This window comes from Streptopelia decaocto, assembly GCF_964273445.1.
Source record: "Streptopelia decaocto genome assembly, chromosome: 3".
NCBI classification, from domain to species: domain Eukaryota; kingdom Metazoa; phylum Chordata; class Aves; order Columbiformes; family Columbidae; genus Streptopelia; species Streptopelia decaocto.
In genome coordinates, this window is record NC_138656.1 from 49841257 (window position 1) to 49857721 (window position 16465).

Genomic DNA, 16465 nt, shown 5'->3' on the forward strand with positions numbered 1-16465 from the left:
GCAGTCACCCAGAAATGCTCTTGGATGTTCTTTAACAATAAGCTGTGTGCAAATGTGCATGTAGCCTTCTTCCCCTGGATACAATTTTTTTATGTTAGGAAAAAACTTCTTTTCGGTTTTGTTTTTGGTTTGGTTTTGGTTTTTTGTGTTTTTGTTTGTTGTTTTTTTTTGTTTTCTGCTGTTTTTACAATGAAGGCAGTGTAAATAGACAAAAGGTTGGCTGGGAAAACCAAATTAAATCACTTTAGGGAAAACAGACTATCAAGACACCATCAGCATTATATTAAAGCCATGCAAATAGCCATCTACACTACATATGTCTATGTATTAAATTGTCTCGAAGGAAAAATGTCCACAGTTTTCTGTTTTTAATAATAGAAAATCCCTTTTCAAATCAGATACTGTACTGTCAACTACTGATAAATGTTGGCTTCTTCTCTACTGGTATGCACGTGAAATATGTTTGTTGTGCTAAAAGATCGTTTAACGTATTTGCTGCATTTTTCAGATTCCTTATACTAGAAGCTATAGGTAGGAGTGCAATGCAAACATAGATTTCTTTTTTCCCTAACAAGATGATAGAGGAGATAATTATTTCCCTCTGTGACTTATGTTTTCTAGCTTATCTTGCATATATGTTGCATTTAGCTCATGTGTATGTATTATATATTTTAAGAATATATATATTTTAAAAGACAGTTTACTGCTAAGATTTTAATGATCTTGGCAGTACAAGATTAGCCAAGAAGTTTTTTGGTGTGATTTGTTTGTGTGGTGGGTTTTGTGTGTTTTTGTTGTGTGGGTTTGGTTTTGTGGTGTGTGGTGGGCTTTTTTTTTTTGTTGGTTGGTTTTGGTGGTGTTTGTTTTGTCCCCTCAACCCTCTTCATTTACTGCAGCCCTCTGTAACTTTCAAGAATATCTAGTAACTTGTATGAACCTCCAGGGTGTGCTTTTGCAAGACTTCAGCCTCTAATGCCATTTTATTAGGTAGTGGTATATTCAATTCCATAACAATGCTGTATCCTTTTCTTTTTTTTTTTTTAGCTTATGAGTCATGTAAAGCACTGGACATTTATTTGTATTTCATAAGTTTGAAGTAACAAATCATGCATTTATGTGTTAAAAATTATAACAGGATTGTGAGATGTTTTTACTAGACATCATACTTCAAATTTTGCTTTTTAAAACATTATCTAAAATGCTTATCTTGCCAATGAAACATCTTTGTCTAATTTAAAGGAAGTGGAACGAACAATTGGAACATTCCTTGTATTAGGAGTTATGTACAGATTATACTTACCTGACACATACATAGCCCTCTTTCCTCCTTGGATGATGGCAGTATGAATCAACTATTTGTTTTTGTGTATTTGTGTGACTGTATTTAACGTCATTCCTCCTTTTCTGTTTATCATAAGTTCTGGGCATCATGCAGGATACTTTGGCTGTTTTGTTTTTTTTTTTAATTAAAGCCTCCGTTTATGTGATGCAGCACAAATATTCTACCTGACTGCTCAGTCCATATAGAAGTGAAAGATCTAAACCAGAGATTCAATTGAGAGAAAAAAACAAAACAAACACATCTAAATTTACTTCCAATTCCTTCAACTCTAGCAACTAAACAACTCTGAAAAACTACTTTTGGAAAAATTTTGCAGAATTTCCCTGAATCTTTGGGGTTTCCTGTGTCTTGCTCTATATGGCTTAGAGATTACTTCTGTGTGTGTAGGTGGAACACAAGACCTGCTCTTTAGCACCTTTGTAGAAAGGAGAATATTAGGAGCACAAACACCAGTGATTCAGTAGAACTCTATTTAGACTTAAGAACAGCATCGCTGTCAGTGTGCTAACAGGGTCCTGGCAAAGAATGTGCTTCAAAAGAAAAACAACAAGCTGCTGGGTGGCAAATAGACTTCAAAAAACCTATTGCCTATTCAATGAATACTCAGAAGGTGCCAAACATTCATTAGTACATTTTTGAGCCTTCAGAGCAAAAGGTAAGCATATCTCATACAGGGGGAGAGAAAAACATTTCTGCCATTTCCTTCCATTCCTTCTCTCACTGTTCCCAATGTGACAGGGCAGCGTCTTGGCAAGTTTGTTCTCATTCATATCCTGATCTATGGCAGGCATTGGAACGATGACAGAACAAACCATCCAGTTTTTCTAAACTGAGATGCAGAAATGAGGCAAAGAGCCATTCTTGTAGTATTACAGCTCAATTCTGTCTGCCCAGAGTCCTTACATAAATACTGATGTTCCCCCAGAGGCAGCCTTAGTGCTAAATGAAAGGTATCTTAGTACTGCCTTTCAGCTATGTTACAGACTTGTAGATCATCTATATGGTTAATGGATGGATGTGAGGCTCCAGGACATTGGTTATATTAGCTGAAGGCTGAAAACCTAAAACCAAAAATAACAGTCATTTTTTTAAGATGGCTGTTGAGTTAAAATTACTTTTTTTTTTTTTTTCCTAAGCTTTGAAGCTGACCACTTCCTTTGATAGCAAGGGATGGACAAAATGTAAATGTTTCAGTTGTAATATAATCAGATAGATAGGAATCTACTGCATATATTGTAGAAACACAGCAATATTTACAGACTATACTGTGGAATTGTATAGAATACTCATGAAAGGCAACAGCTAGTTAAAGAAATGATGTAGTTTTCTTAGACATTGGTGGCTTGTTAACTCTGCAGGCTTTTCTTCAGAGCTCAAAATTAGATTCTTTGGGAAACCTTACAACATAATGTCACCTGTGCAATGTTTACAGTTATGGGAATCCTGTCTCTTATATGTTTTAGGATTCTGGAATCATTCTGAATTTTTGATCTCACTATCTTTACCCGAACTGTGTGTTAGCATTGTTGAAAAAGAAACAAATCACTCAAACCTGTAACTGCAAACAACTTTTTGTGCCATAAGAAACGCAGCCTAAGGATCTGATATCGTATAGTATTTGAGTTTCTTCCCTCCCTGAGCCCTTTTTGTGGCTTATATTCACATAGAGATTCAAATCTGATTGCCAGAGGAAATTAAGCTCAAAGTAAAGGAATGATTCTCTACAGGAAACACTTGATAACAGATTTAAACAGTTGGATTCTACTTTAAAAGAGGCTGATGGGAAAGTTTAAGTCCTAGAAATCAGCACTAATATTCAGGATATTATGATTATAATGCATTCTAAGTAGCTACTCTGAAACGGAGACTTCCTCTGTGGCTCAAATAATTCAAACGAGGTTTTCCAAAATAAACTCTTTCATACATGCTGAAGCCCAGTGAACAAATTCAACAGAACAATTTGAGTTGGGCTCTGGAGGCTGGGCCAGGTAAGTTAGTCTTCCTGACAGCTGCAGTCTCGGTTCTGCCCAGAAATTAGTGTTGAACAGAGATTGTATTTCTAAAGGAAACATGTATGAAAGAAGTCCAGAGCAGAGAAGGGAAGGAAGGTGTAAATGTTTCACATTGTTTTATATGAAAGCATAGCCATTCTCATTGAAAAGTTGTTTACTTAAACTATTATGTCTTACTGTATCTTTGCATTACAGTACCTGCAATAGGTTAATTATGCATTTCTGGTGACTGGCTAAATGTCTATGGGGTCTTTGATTCCACTGTGAGGTAAGATTACAGGCAATTATCAGTTTTATAAGGAGACACAATGCCCTGCAGGCTTCATTTCTTTGTCTATACTGTGAGAAAATGGTTGATAGAACAGCCTGGGTCATGCTGAAGAGGCCTGCTCATTGTGTCTTTGTATCATGGAAATATTGCTACTTGAAGGAATAACAGCAGAATCAGTGATGGGATTGTTTGAGCCTGAGCCACTGCTTGCAGAGAAATGAAGCAAATACAGTGTGTGGCTACCTATAGAAAAACAAAGCAAATGAGAAATGCTGCTGCTAAAAAGGAGAGAACTCACTTTCACACAGAGGACTTTCCTGGGTGGTTGAAATAGCATTGTCTGGACAGCAGCAGCCAGGGGATTCCCAAGGCATTTGTGCTCTTTATTTCTACTGTCTTTTCTAGTACACAAGGAAAGAATAATAAATGATAGGTACTGCACTTTTTGTTGCTTTTCTTATGCCCTGAAGTCCTAAAAACTACAGTTGCACAGTATCTCCAGAGGCCAGATGTCATTAAAACCTTGTATAGTTAATAACCCATCATGCCAGTTATTGGAATCTTAATTATATGCATCTTCTCCTTTAAGATTTTAATACAAATTATTAACTGAAAGGTAATAACTGTTTTGTGGGAGGTTTTTTTGTAGTGCAGACAATAGATATGCAAGCTGTATGCACCATTGTACAAAAACCTTGTTGGTTTTTTTTATCACTGAAAATCACATACGATTTGACATGTAATAAGTGAAGGCTCCCTCAGAAATTACTAGTAAGATTTTTGTTTGTGTCATTAATAATCTTGGTTATATCACTTTAGACTGCTGATTAAAATTGAATGGTAGCTATAGCTGTCCTGTTACTAATTTTTGAACAATACCTCTGTTGTTCTCCCAGTGAATTATTGAAAAATGAAAGATAGAAATGTTGTTTTCTTTGCAAGGGGTGTAAATACATAAATAAAAAAAATATTTGTTTGTCATTTGTGTGTTTGGGACTTTTTTAAGAATGTGGTTGAAAGTGGGATCTGATAAGAATAGATAAGAATGATAAGAGTAGAGGCTGTGCTGTTTTGTAGCCATTGAAAATGTCTCAAAAAATTACCTATGTTGAGTTTTTAGATACATTTTTATATGCATAAAATTTGGCTTTAAGTGACTTGGTCAGGACAATAACATTAGGTTTTGTAAATAATGTTGAACAGCATGTACATTTCCTATCCAATAACACTCAAAATATTTTCCGTATCATAAGCTATGTGTTCAAATGTTTGATATGCAACAAATCATTTTAAATATCCTCAACTGAACAAAAAGGTACAGTGAATATGTTTGATTCTGGGACAAAGAAATGGAAACGGTGTGTTTTCGATGTTTTCCTTAACTGAACTTATTTGAAGTTGACCAAGAATAAAAAAGATCTATTGTAAACATGTATTGACACTTCTTTCTCTGAAATATAATGTGTCTTTTAGTCACTTGGACACATTTATATTGCAAATGTTACTGCTGACTAGAAAAGAAAGTTTGGAAAAATACAGGTGGGTAACTTTTCTGCCCCAAACTGGTACTTGCCTCAAAAATAGAATAATTTTAAAGTTAACTTCCTCCCTCCCCAACCCTTTGCGCAGGTCAAAGTTGATGTATTCACTGAGACCATACATACTTAGACAGCCTCAGTGAACAGTTGGCAGAGGATACTCCTCCTAAAGAGCTTTTATCATCAGTAACAGATCTTTTTTCTTCTTAGCCAGAGGCATTTTGAGAAGGGCAATGGGGTTCAATCGGAAAGCAGATACTAGTGAGATGCTTGTATTTCTTCTGGGTTTTTATGCTTCTTTTGTCTCTTGCCAAATTAAATAAATACATGCTTCTTGTAGACTTGGAAATTTAATATACCAGCACTTTATTGTCATTCTTCACATCAAAAGATGTTTTGACTTATCTTTGAGGTAAGCATAATTATCAGCAGTATATTAAGAAAACTTACTATATAATATTTGATCTCTTCTGGGATACTGTTTTTTCTCCTTGCATCCCATAAAGGCATTTCTTTCCAAGTTCATGCTCTTACAGAGTCCATGAGCTGTGTGCTGTCCTTCTGCTGTATGTTCTATGGTAGGGATTCTGTGGATTTTAAAGTGGAAAGGTGGGAGAAATTTGTGTAGAAATATATATCGAATGTGCTGGTTTTGGTGGCATCCTTTCATTTTCATTCTTGCTGATTATTCTGATTCCATTCTGAATATGTAGGTCTGAGATCAAGTGCTGAGTTTTTCACAGGATCTATTCTTTCAAATAGAAAAAATACTTTGAGATTTTTTCTAATGGCAAAGAAATGTTGTATTGAGTATTGGTATGTGAATGGTTAAAGTGACCGACATCTTTAATTTTTGCATTGCAGGATTCCTAAAATCTATGCTAAAATGTATGCCTTCAAATCCACTGTTATTTAATAACCTTAATTGTTGCCCTCCTTAGTCTTAATGAAGACTGAGCAATGAATCACATGCATTATCCTGTTGTGTTTGTGAGGGATTTTGTTTTGTGGGGTTTTTTGTTTGTTTATTTGTATTTTGTTTTGGTGTTCAGTGGTTGATTTATATATCCAATCATTTTGGTTGGAAGAGACCCTCAAGGTCCTTGAGACCAACCATTAACCTGACACTGGCACCAAAACAAGTCCCAAAGAACCTCATCTATGCATCTTTTAAACCCCTCCAGGGATGGTGACTCCACTACTTCCCTGGGCAGCCTGTTCCAATGCCTGACAACCCTTTCCATGAAGCATTTTTTCCTCATATCCAATCTAAACCTCCCCTGGCACAACTTGAGGCCATTTCTTCTTGTCTTGTCACTTGCTACTTGGGAGAAGAGACCAACACCCTCCATGTTACAACCTCCTTTCAGGTAGTTACAGACAGTGTTAAGGTCTCCCCTCAGCCTCCTTTTCTCCAGGCTAAACAGCCCCAGTTCCCTCAACTGCTCCTCATCAGACTTGCCATACTTGACCCCAGAGAAGACAGTTTGCTTATCATCAGCAGTTAGGGGTATGCAAATCCCTGCTTTGTTTGAAAAGACAGAATTTAGGGAGAGATATTTTTGGTAAAATATCAAAGGAATTTATTGTTTTTATAAATTTGAGCATTTTCTTGAGTTTCATTAGAAGTGGCTAATGCTGACCATGTGTCTTTGAACCTTTTCTTCCCTCTTCCACTTTTTATGATGTTGTATGGCACACAAGTGATAACATGAGTGAAGAATATGTCAAAGTATGTAAGAGCAATGCCTTCTCCCTTCTCTGAATAACAAGATATCAGATACACTGTTAAAAGAAAGACATTTGTAGCGTTAAATTGAATGTTCACAATTTCATGGGACCTATGCCTTAAGGCAATAAAATGATCTACAGGTATTCACTGCAGTAAAAGGTGAGCATAAAACTACACACTTTCAGAACTAAAAAAAGCACTAGATTTTTATCTCTGTTTTCACAGTAATTTCTTTACATCATTACTCATTGTTGGACAGAAATACTAAAACAAAAAAGCAGCATTCATCAGGAATTTTTGTACCAAATGAGACCAAAAGTGCAGAAAGGGGAAATACTGTGATTTCTTCTATTTTAAAATATTATAGAAATGGTTGGGTAGCGATGAAGACTGCATGTGAATTTGCCTATCCCATTTATGTTATTATGTAAGGGGTTTTTATTATAACGTTAAAATTCTGAAAGCATTGTCTCCTATAGTATAACATAACTTAAGTCTGGAGCAACATGTTGAGTGTGACAGTCTGTGGCCAAATTAGAGGGATAGTCCTAAACCAGGTGGTTCCAAGGTCTCTACACCTGTTTGGAGATTAACACTGGAACATAAATTATTTAAATGAAACAATCCAGGAAATTTCCCTCCTTGGGCAATCATACACTGAATGAGAGAGTAAATAAAAGAATACCTACATTTACATGCCTGCTGACATGCAAACTGGAGAGTGAGAAGTGGCTAAATTCTTCATTCTTATATTTTTCTCTCAGGAATTTCATTGCTGGAGTCAGTTGAGAAGCAACTTGTGCTGATGGGTTATCTTTTTTCGTAACTTTATGCACATGTGCCCTGGCAAAAAATTATTATGCTTGTATCACAAAAAGTATGTTATGTCTCTGGGAAATCTGGTAGATGTAACAAATACTTGTGTGTTGTTTATTCATGCAGTGTGTAAAATGATGCCATATATGTTTTTATTTGCAACAAGAAACCTAATTGATGTTATGACTTTTAAAAGCCTTCAAGCAATTAAAATGTGTATTACTATGATTTAAAAAAAAAAAAAAAAGGTGGAAGTGCAATCCACACTGTGCCAGAACTGCCAGGCACTCAGCATACAAAGCTTTTCAGATTTCAGTCTCTCTTTGTCTTTCTGAATAAGAAATGTATTGCTTTATTTCCCTTCCATCTTCATTAAAAAATTTTCATGAGAGGAAAATTTGTCATTGTGAGGTATTAAGAAAAGCAATTAAAATTATCAAACACACACTCTTTTAAAAAAAAAAAAAAGTCTAAAGCTTTTTCAAGTGTTTTAGAGCTTACTTTATTACTCTTTTTGTTTTTGTTTGTGACCCAGTTCAAGTAGTAAGTAGTTTTACCAAAAATTATTTTCCTTTTATATGTTTCCTTGCCAATAGTTTGCGTTCTGGAATAGTGGATTGTCAATATTCTCTTAGTTGTATGCAGAAGGTGTACTGAAGCAAAGAGATTTTCAAGACTCCTCCTGAGTTGAAATAAATACTTCTTACCATTTAATTCAAACAAAAGTAAAGGGCAAAGAATACCCAAGTTCCAAAACCCATTAGCAAATAATACAAAGATTAATGGATACATTTTTAAAGGTTGAAAATAAATTAAAGTTACAGATTGTGTAAGGTTTTCATGTACCCCAGATCCCCAGATGAATGTGTAGTTCCCTTGTCTCTTTCTCAACTGCTGATGTGCTCCAAGTTGAGCTGATATTTAAAAGCTCTGTGTGTAACTGGGTCTTGAACAAGAGAAACATGGGAAGTCTAAGGTCTCATCTAAGGCTGACTTGAAGCACATTTTTTTACTTGGGACTACTTCCTGATGTTATGAAACAGAACAGACAGATGATATTGTTATTAAAAAAGTTAGCTCTGTGTAAATATATATAGGTGACTACTTCAGAAGTTCCGTAAACAATTATTTGGTTTTGAAAATAGGCTTGCTTTAAGCTATCCTCTTACCCCTTAGTTCCCTTAAACTACTACTAACACATGCTTCAGACAATGAGTCCTTAACTTATAGTGCTGTTTGAGTATTTTATTTGTGGTGATTCTATTGCATATACCAGCGATTCTCTGAGAAGCAGAATTGACTAAACTAGGAGGAAGATTGTGTTAATACTTCTTGTATCCCAGTTACCAGATTACACCTGAGATGTATTGCTACATAGTGCTGTATTTATCTCATGTAGAAATACACAATGTATCTAAATTATCACCTCTGAGAAAAAAAAGTAATTGACAGCTCTTTCTCAGACGAAGAGCTCCCTACTGCAAAGCTCAAGGCAGTGAGAAAGTAAGAGCTTTTTCTGAATTGATTTTAGTGCAGTGTTGTAGCAAATCTCAGATCAAGGCTGTGTAGAGGGAAAGGTGAGTTTGTATTAAACAAAACTGATAATCAGTCAACCACGCTTATTCTCTTGTATTTATATATTAGCAAGCACTAAAGCATGTGTCCAGGTAGTCTAGCTAGGAACTTGCAGTGACACTAGGAAACACCATGCAGCAAGATTTTTCATGGCTTTTGGGTTATTAATGTTGGGTTTGGATGTGACTTTTGCGCCCTAAATAAGTTCACAGTGACTGTAACTTTTTTTTTCTTTCATTCTGTCCCACCACTGTGAGTCATTTGGAAATGCTGGTGATTATTCACTGTGTCTTTTTCTCTTGCTGCAGTTCGTTCTTCCCATCCCTTCCTTTTTATATATTTTTTAGGATTTTTTTCCTCAGTCTAGGTGTCTTGAGAATCATCTGTGATCTTAATATCTTGGTGCCATGAACTCCTGTCATTCTTTTATGCTTTCTTCTCATAACTTCTGATACTTTTATGCCATTCCAATTCAGAATTTGTTTGTGCCACTTTCATTGTTTTCATTACAAGCTTCCACAATTTGATATGGGCAAAAATGTCTCAGAGGAACAAAGAAATGGCAAACTGTCATCCGTGGCTTCTGTTGCAAAGTACATGTTTTCAGACTGCTTTTGTTTACACAAGCATAGAGCGATTTGGACATTTAAAACAATCTCTTAGAACAAAACCTTATCAAAGCACAACATGACGGCTGTGGCTTTCCCTGGGGTGCAGTGGAAAAGAGAACAAACTACACAATTTTGTAAAAAGTATTAAGCTAATGAAAGCAGTCTAATAGGCTATATAGAGCAGTATGGACTAAAGCAACTTAACTGAAACACAATATAATATAAAGTTGAAAATGTAATGTGTCCCAAGAGAGCTAAAGCTTCCTTTTAATATGATGGCAAAATTGTATCATACATTTCCAGCAAAAGTAAGGCCACATTTAATAATTTAGAGCTAAAATTCTGTATCCTAGAGTTGAGAAAATAGTAACATCTGTAACAGCAACAACAAAAAAACTGGAAATATTAAAGCTTAGTGACAATGCTTAGTATTCTGTCTTTGATAACTATACTTAGATCAACTCAAGGTGAAGTAATTTGTTTTCTATAAATCCAGAAAATCACAAAATGTGTCATATACTGGTAGCACATTATTACGCAAGTAGGTATCTTCTTTGCTAGAGAAATCACTGAACAAAATACACACCTGGACTGGTATTTTTGCAAGGGATTCCTTGTAAACCTTTCCTAATGATTCTCTTTTTCTGTTGGCAGTGGTGATTTGTCTGTTGTCTCAAGTGTCAGTTAGCGTAAGATAAAGAGAGGACGTGAGCCGCAGCTATGTAATCTTCTTTTTATCTCTCCTTCAATATTTCAGGAGTTTTATTTTAAATGTGGAGCACACCCAACCACTGACAGTGAAACATCTGTGGCTTTGAACCTCGTTACAACAAACACTCGCTGTATCACATGTATAACATGCACAGATATTAGGTAAGTACAATGAAAAGTGTCAGAGATGGACAGTCTCAGTACTGCAGAGTACTTATCACTTTCAAAGAGCTTTTTTCCTGCTGGTTTTCCTTTTAAGCATTTTTTTCCCTGGTATCATGGTGGAAAATGGGACACATTTTCAGGTGTGTTCTTTGTTTTGCTGGTACAAATAAAATTTATATTCTTCTGCCTTTGAGCTGCAGGTGGAAAATTGACTGCATAAGTTCTAACTATAACATTAAGTGCTCAAGATAGTGGCAGGAGTGTGTACATATGCTAATCCATATTTAAGAGCCACTGAATGAAAGCACAGCTTTGAGGGGGACAGACTGTTTCTGCAGAAAGAAACTTTTTGGTGTTTCTTTTATAAATCAAACCAAAATTTTTTATTATGCGTCTGATCTTTTGTTCTTGTTTATTGCAGTTTTAAATACTGTAATCCTTTTTACTGTATGGTATTAGGGCATCTACATTCAAGAATGCAATTACTCACAAATGCATGAGTTAAAAACCAGTTGCCCAAGAAAGACAGTTACCAGTGTTGTGAAGAATTACCCGAAACACATTTTTTACTGCTTAGGAGATGTTTTGAGGTGGAACCTCAGAACTAATAACACTATGTTATACAGTGTAAGCATTGCTATCGATTGGTCTGCATTTTGCAATAGAAGAAAGAATTTAGAAAAATCTTACAGGTTAGCAGTAAGCTTGACTGAAACTGTTAGGAGATATCTTTTTGGGGAAGAAAAGCTGGATTCCGGGAAGTGAACTTCCTATTGGAAATAATAGATGCTTGTTCTGATTTTATCCCAGAACCAGTGCAATTATATTGTGTTGTGCTTCCATGCTGCTGCATCGATTGCAGCTGATTGGCTGCTGACACAATTTGGCTCAAGAAAATGAGTCTTAGAGATTAAAAGATAATTGTGCATTGAAGAAGAGTATGGTGTCCATCATTTCCCATGTGCACACCATTACAGTGTTGCCATGTGTTTCTTTCAGAGACTATGCAGGCAGTAACTGCCGAATTACTTAGGCTGTCCCTAGTTAGGTATGCAGCAGTATTAACTTCTCTGTGATTAAGGACACTATGAATTTTCCATTCTGAGCCCAGCTTTTTCTTTTTCCCAAGAACAAGAGGGAAGAATATCAGACATGCTTAGGCTTGACAACTAGTTATAATTATTTAAATCAAATTTTAAATAAATATGTTGACATTTTCCTGAATCTGGTATGTTCAGAACAGACCTATTTACTCATATTCATGAAGCTGTAATTTTTTCATCTGTTTTTTGGCAAAATCGTGAAGGAAAGAGAGATTTAGTTTTCTGGATTTGCTTAGCTAAACTGTTTCCAGGACTAACTGTTGTCTTCCAGAACTTTACTAGTAAATTTAGTGGGACTGTTTATTGACACATCAGAAAAGCATATGAATCCTTGTTAATTTAAATTAAGTCATCAAATAACTATGGGAGACCTAAGTTTCAGTAGTCCTTTGGCTCAGCACACAAGCTGGCAAAGTTATTTATGAATAAGCTTATTGAATTTATACACTAAATAGGGAGAGAAGATGTGTCTTCCTGTTGGTCTCATGCTGTTCAGAATTTTTATGGCTTTCAGGACCTTCTGAGATGCTGTTAGGTGATCTTTAAGTATTTTATTTCTAAAAGTTTGTAGGAGTTCTTACTGAGTACTCTAAGAAACAGGGTAGGATTTGTGTGCCTGAGCATCTGACAAAGCACTAACAATTCCTAGTTATGCCATCCATGAGGGGAAAAACAGGCTCTTTGAAGTTACTCATACACATACGTCTTTCAGTCTTTATTTTGTGTAGCAGATTCAGTTGTTCATAAATAGGTTTGTCTTCCCTTATGAAGCACAGAGATACTTTTTAGATAATGGAAGTTCAGTTTTGTTTCCTGAGCAGCTGACAGATTTTATTTGATCATGTCAAGAACTCTGAAGCCTGTGGCATGGGAAGAGGATTAGATTGCAGACATTATAAAAACAGTCTACACAGCAGTTCTATCCCCTTCATTCTCAGGGGAATACTCTTGGGACCCAGTATGTCTTGTAGGCTGTGGAATTAAGTGTTTGTCAGAAGGCAGCGAAATCAGTTATCCCAAAAGTGAGCAGGAGAGTACTCCAGCAGCCTTCTTGCAGTTTTAAAGATTGTAAAAGCATGAATACATTTATGTAGCCAGAATCTGACTTCTCATATGTCCTGGAGCTGTAGATATGGGTTTCATCTCTTGTACCTCAAGGGATGCAGTGAAATGATGAAGAGTATATTCTGTCTTTTGCCTTTTTTATACTTCGTAAGATTTTTGTGAGTGACCTCTGTTCTCCTGCACACCTCCTAATCTCCTCCCACCCATGAGCAGGGCTTTTGTACCGGCTGTAAGAACTGCACAAGATTAAATGAGTGGGAAGTGGGCAATATTATTTCACTTTCTTGTCTCTGATGGTTAGCTAACATGAAACTACAGGGTGTTTCAAAAAGATGGACCCAATCCATAATTGTTGCGCAGTGCAAATTTGGTTCATATTCTTGAAACGCACTGTTCCTTACATGAAAACGTATACCAAGTTGAATTGTGAAATTATAGTTGTCGGTCAAAAGAGAAAAGTTGTAAGGGATGCTTCAAATCTATACTGAATTCATATGGTGTATCTTCTAGGAAGACCTGATTTTGACAGCATCTTCTGTGGTATATTTACAGAACTGGCTCCTAGGTACAGGTTAAAGGCCAAATACCAGCCTCTGTCAAATTGGTACCTCAGCATTTTGCAGCAAGGCTGCAGACAAACTACTTAAGAGTAGTTCTCTTGTCCCTTCTAACAATTAACTGGGTGAGAGGAGCGATGTGGCCTCCTGCAGTGCAGAGCCCTGGTGTGTGTTTGCACTGCTGAATGAAAGAGGGCCAGTGGCTGATCCCTGATCCCAAGCCAACTGGCAATGACTGACAGGTATCCTACACAGTACTGTCGTAGGTAGCAAGGCTCGTTGGTGAAACTAGATCTGCAGTGAAAGTGTACTTTTTACCGGAGCAGTAAGATGGCATGGAAAAGGGTTATTGGTGTCCAAGTATTCCCTATGTAGGGCTTGGGAAGCGTGAAAAGAGGTCACTGAACACCATCAAGTACAATGAAGGGGTAAAATTGCTGAACTAACAACTGAGATTTGTGGAATAAACAGTAGCTATTTCTAGACCGCAGTAAAAGTTGTCTGTTCCTGGCAACTTACTCTGTGTTTGTTAATTTTACCTACGTAAAAAAAAAAAAAATTCTAAAAACCCCTTCTCTAAGCAATGCTAGCAGAAATAAAATGGAAGAAAATAAATTGTTCTGTCTCATTATGTCAAAATATTGATACACATTTCTGTGATAACTCTAAAGTTTGAGAATGTGTCCATACATTAAATGCTGATTATCTTTAAAAAGTTTAATTTTTAAAGTCATAAAAGTATATTATTCATTTTTTTGTAATATTAAACTTGTGTAGGTGACACCATGGACAGAGGTACCAGGAAGACCTTGCTGTATTTCATTTTTTTGTATGGCAAATCTTGTGAGTTGTTAAAATATAATTTCACGTGTATCTTTGAGTGAATGAAATAATTCTCCAGTTAAAGCTGTGAAAGAAATTATTTTAGTTTCTGTTTCTGATTTACTTTTTTTTTTCCAGTTGCAAATATTGTCAAAGGTAAGCTCATTTTGCAAACATCAAGAGATTGGACATTGAAATCAATTATCAGTGCTGCACAAAGGTCTTTGCAAATTCTTAAGCTGCTTATGAATCTCTGCTAAGTTTTTGGAGTTTCTATTTCTGTTCTCCAGCTTAGTGTTCTTGGAATATTTGCATATAACTCAAAGAAATTACACAAATACTTATAACCATTTTACTTTAGTTAAAGATTTAGGTGACTGCATGTTTGTGCTAGCGATTACTTTCTAATATTCCTATGTGGCTGAAAAGTAGCATCCAGGGTACTCTGCAGTTTTTAGTATTTTGTGAAACCTACTTTCATAATTCTGTAGCATTCAGGTGGAAAAGAGGAATAACTATATTTGATACATTAACTATTACTTTGTATTAGCTTCAGTATAGTTAAAAAGAATCTATTCTTCAAAATACATTTTTCTTCCTTTTTGCTGAAAAAACTTAACCAGGAAAAGATGACAACCAGGTACTATTTATGTGTTTCTTTAAAAATATTGTTTGCAGCAAGATATACCATTTCTCCAGCTGTTTCCATGCATTTATCATGGACAGTTAGTCCCCCACAGACAGAGCAGTTAAGCTCCAAGATTCTAGGCACGACACGGGTTTGGTGTGCAGAGCTCATAAAAATCATATTTCAAGCAGTAGTATACTCCAATGTATATAGAAAAAGTACAAAATGGAAGTAATGTTTAAGCCTATTGCCAGTTTTTATTCTCAAGTTTACATTAGGCACACCTTCTGTTTGCCTTGGGTTTGTATTTGATATGAATATTTTCATGCAGCTCTGACCGACAGAGAGAAATAGTTCAGAGCCAAATACCCATAGGCAGGGTTATGCTAAATCCATAGGCAGTATTCCATGTAGTGTAATGCCGTCCAATGTATTCTGCTTATCTACAGCAGAGTTAATTTGCAGCCTTTATGCTTTTTTTTTTTTTTTTTTTTGTAGCATTCAAGGTGATGGGTTGCTGTTTTATGTCTTTGAGGAAGCTCTTAATAGGTTGAGCAAATGGCTGAAAGTTGAAACAAATACTAAAACTCTGCAATCCTCAAGGGGAGATCTGCTTTTGTCAACTGTTTCGAGTAGAAATAACATCAAAGGGGGTTAGGAGTACCCCAGGGTACCCATAAGTCAGGCTCAGGAATAGCAGCAGTGTTAAACAGTGTGAAAATAAAATCTGCAGAATAGAAGTGCCTCACATCATCTTTCACAAACTAGGTAGGGTACAATTCCTAAAGGCACCATTATTTTTAGCTTCCAACAGATACACATAAGTGTAAATGATATATAGGGCTTGCTGTCACTAAATAGGTAGAAATACTTCTCCAAAAGGAGAAGTATTTAATGTTGTATCATCAGAATTTTTTAGCAAATAAATCCCCACTCCATGATCTTGTACACAAAATGTATTGTTTTCTTTAGACAATGGAATCTTGTTTTTCTGCTCTTCAGACTTCCTAATACTGGAGTTGAAGCGAGAGCTTCGTTTTGCTAGTGGTGAGAGTTAGATGTGCATACACTGACTGTTCTTCAAGGGTAACTGCAATATAAGGTCTTCATCATGACTCTTTTTAGCCAAATCAATTCAAACTGTGATCACATTAGACTCCAGGGGCAGGAGAATATTGGAGAAGGTCAGTACTTGGAGGGAAAACTCCAAGGGAATGTACTATAGGAAGTCCTGTTAGAAGTTCATTTCTCCTTCAGTCAATAAAGAATGAATGACCGTGTGTCATTAGGGATCGCTGTGGGTTAATCTGGTTCTGGTGGGACTACTTTGAGCCTCCTAAGCTTTTCACTAGCTTTTATTCAGCCTTTGTTTTTGTTTTTGTTTTGTTTTGGTTTTTTAATCTTTTTTTCCTGAAGAAAACAAAATAGAAGTAAAATTTACAGAATTTTGCCCCTAGCAGCACTTTGTGCCATCCCTCTATCACTCTTACTCACTCATTTCCATTACTGTAGAGGCA

The 16465-nt window shown here is 36.0% G+C and overlaps 1 protein-coding gene across 3 annotated transcripts in view; it reads left to right on the plus strand.

Moving 5' to 3' along the window:
- PRKN (parkin RBR E3 ubiquitin protein ligase) overlaps window positions 1-16465 on the plus strand; it is a 725918-nt gene that overhangs the window by 352807 nt on the left and 356646 nt on the right. For all 3 annotated transcript variants that reach the window (XM_082048436.1, XM_082048435.1, XM_082048437.1), the window contains one exon: window positions 10655-10770. In XM_082048436.1, coding sequence (XP_081904562.1) covers window positions 10655-10770 — 116 coding nt within the window. The remainder of the gene's footprint in view (window positions 1-10654; window positions 10771-16465) is intronic.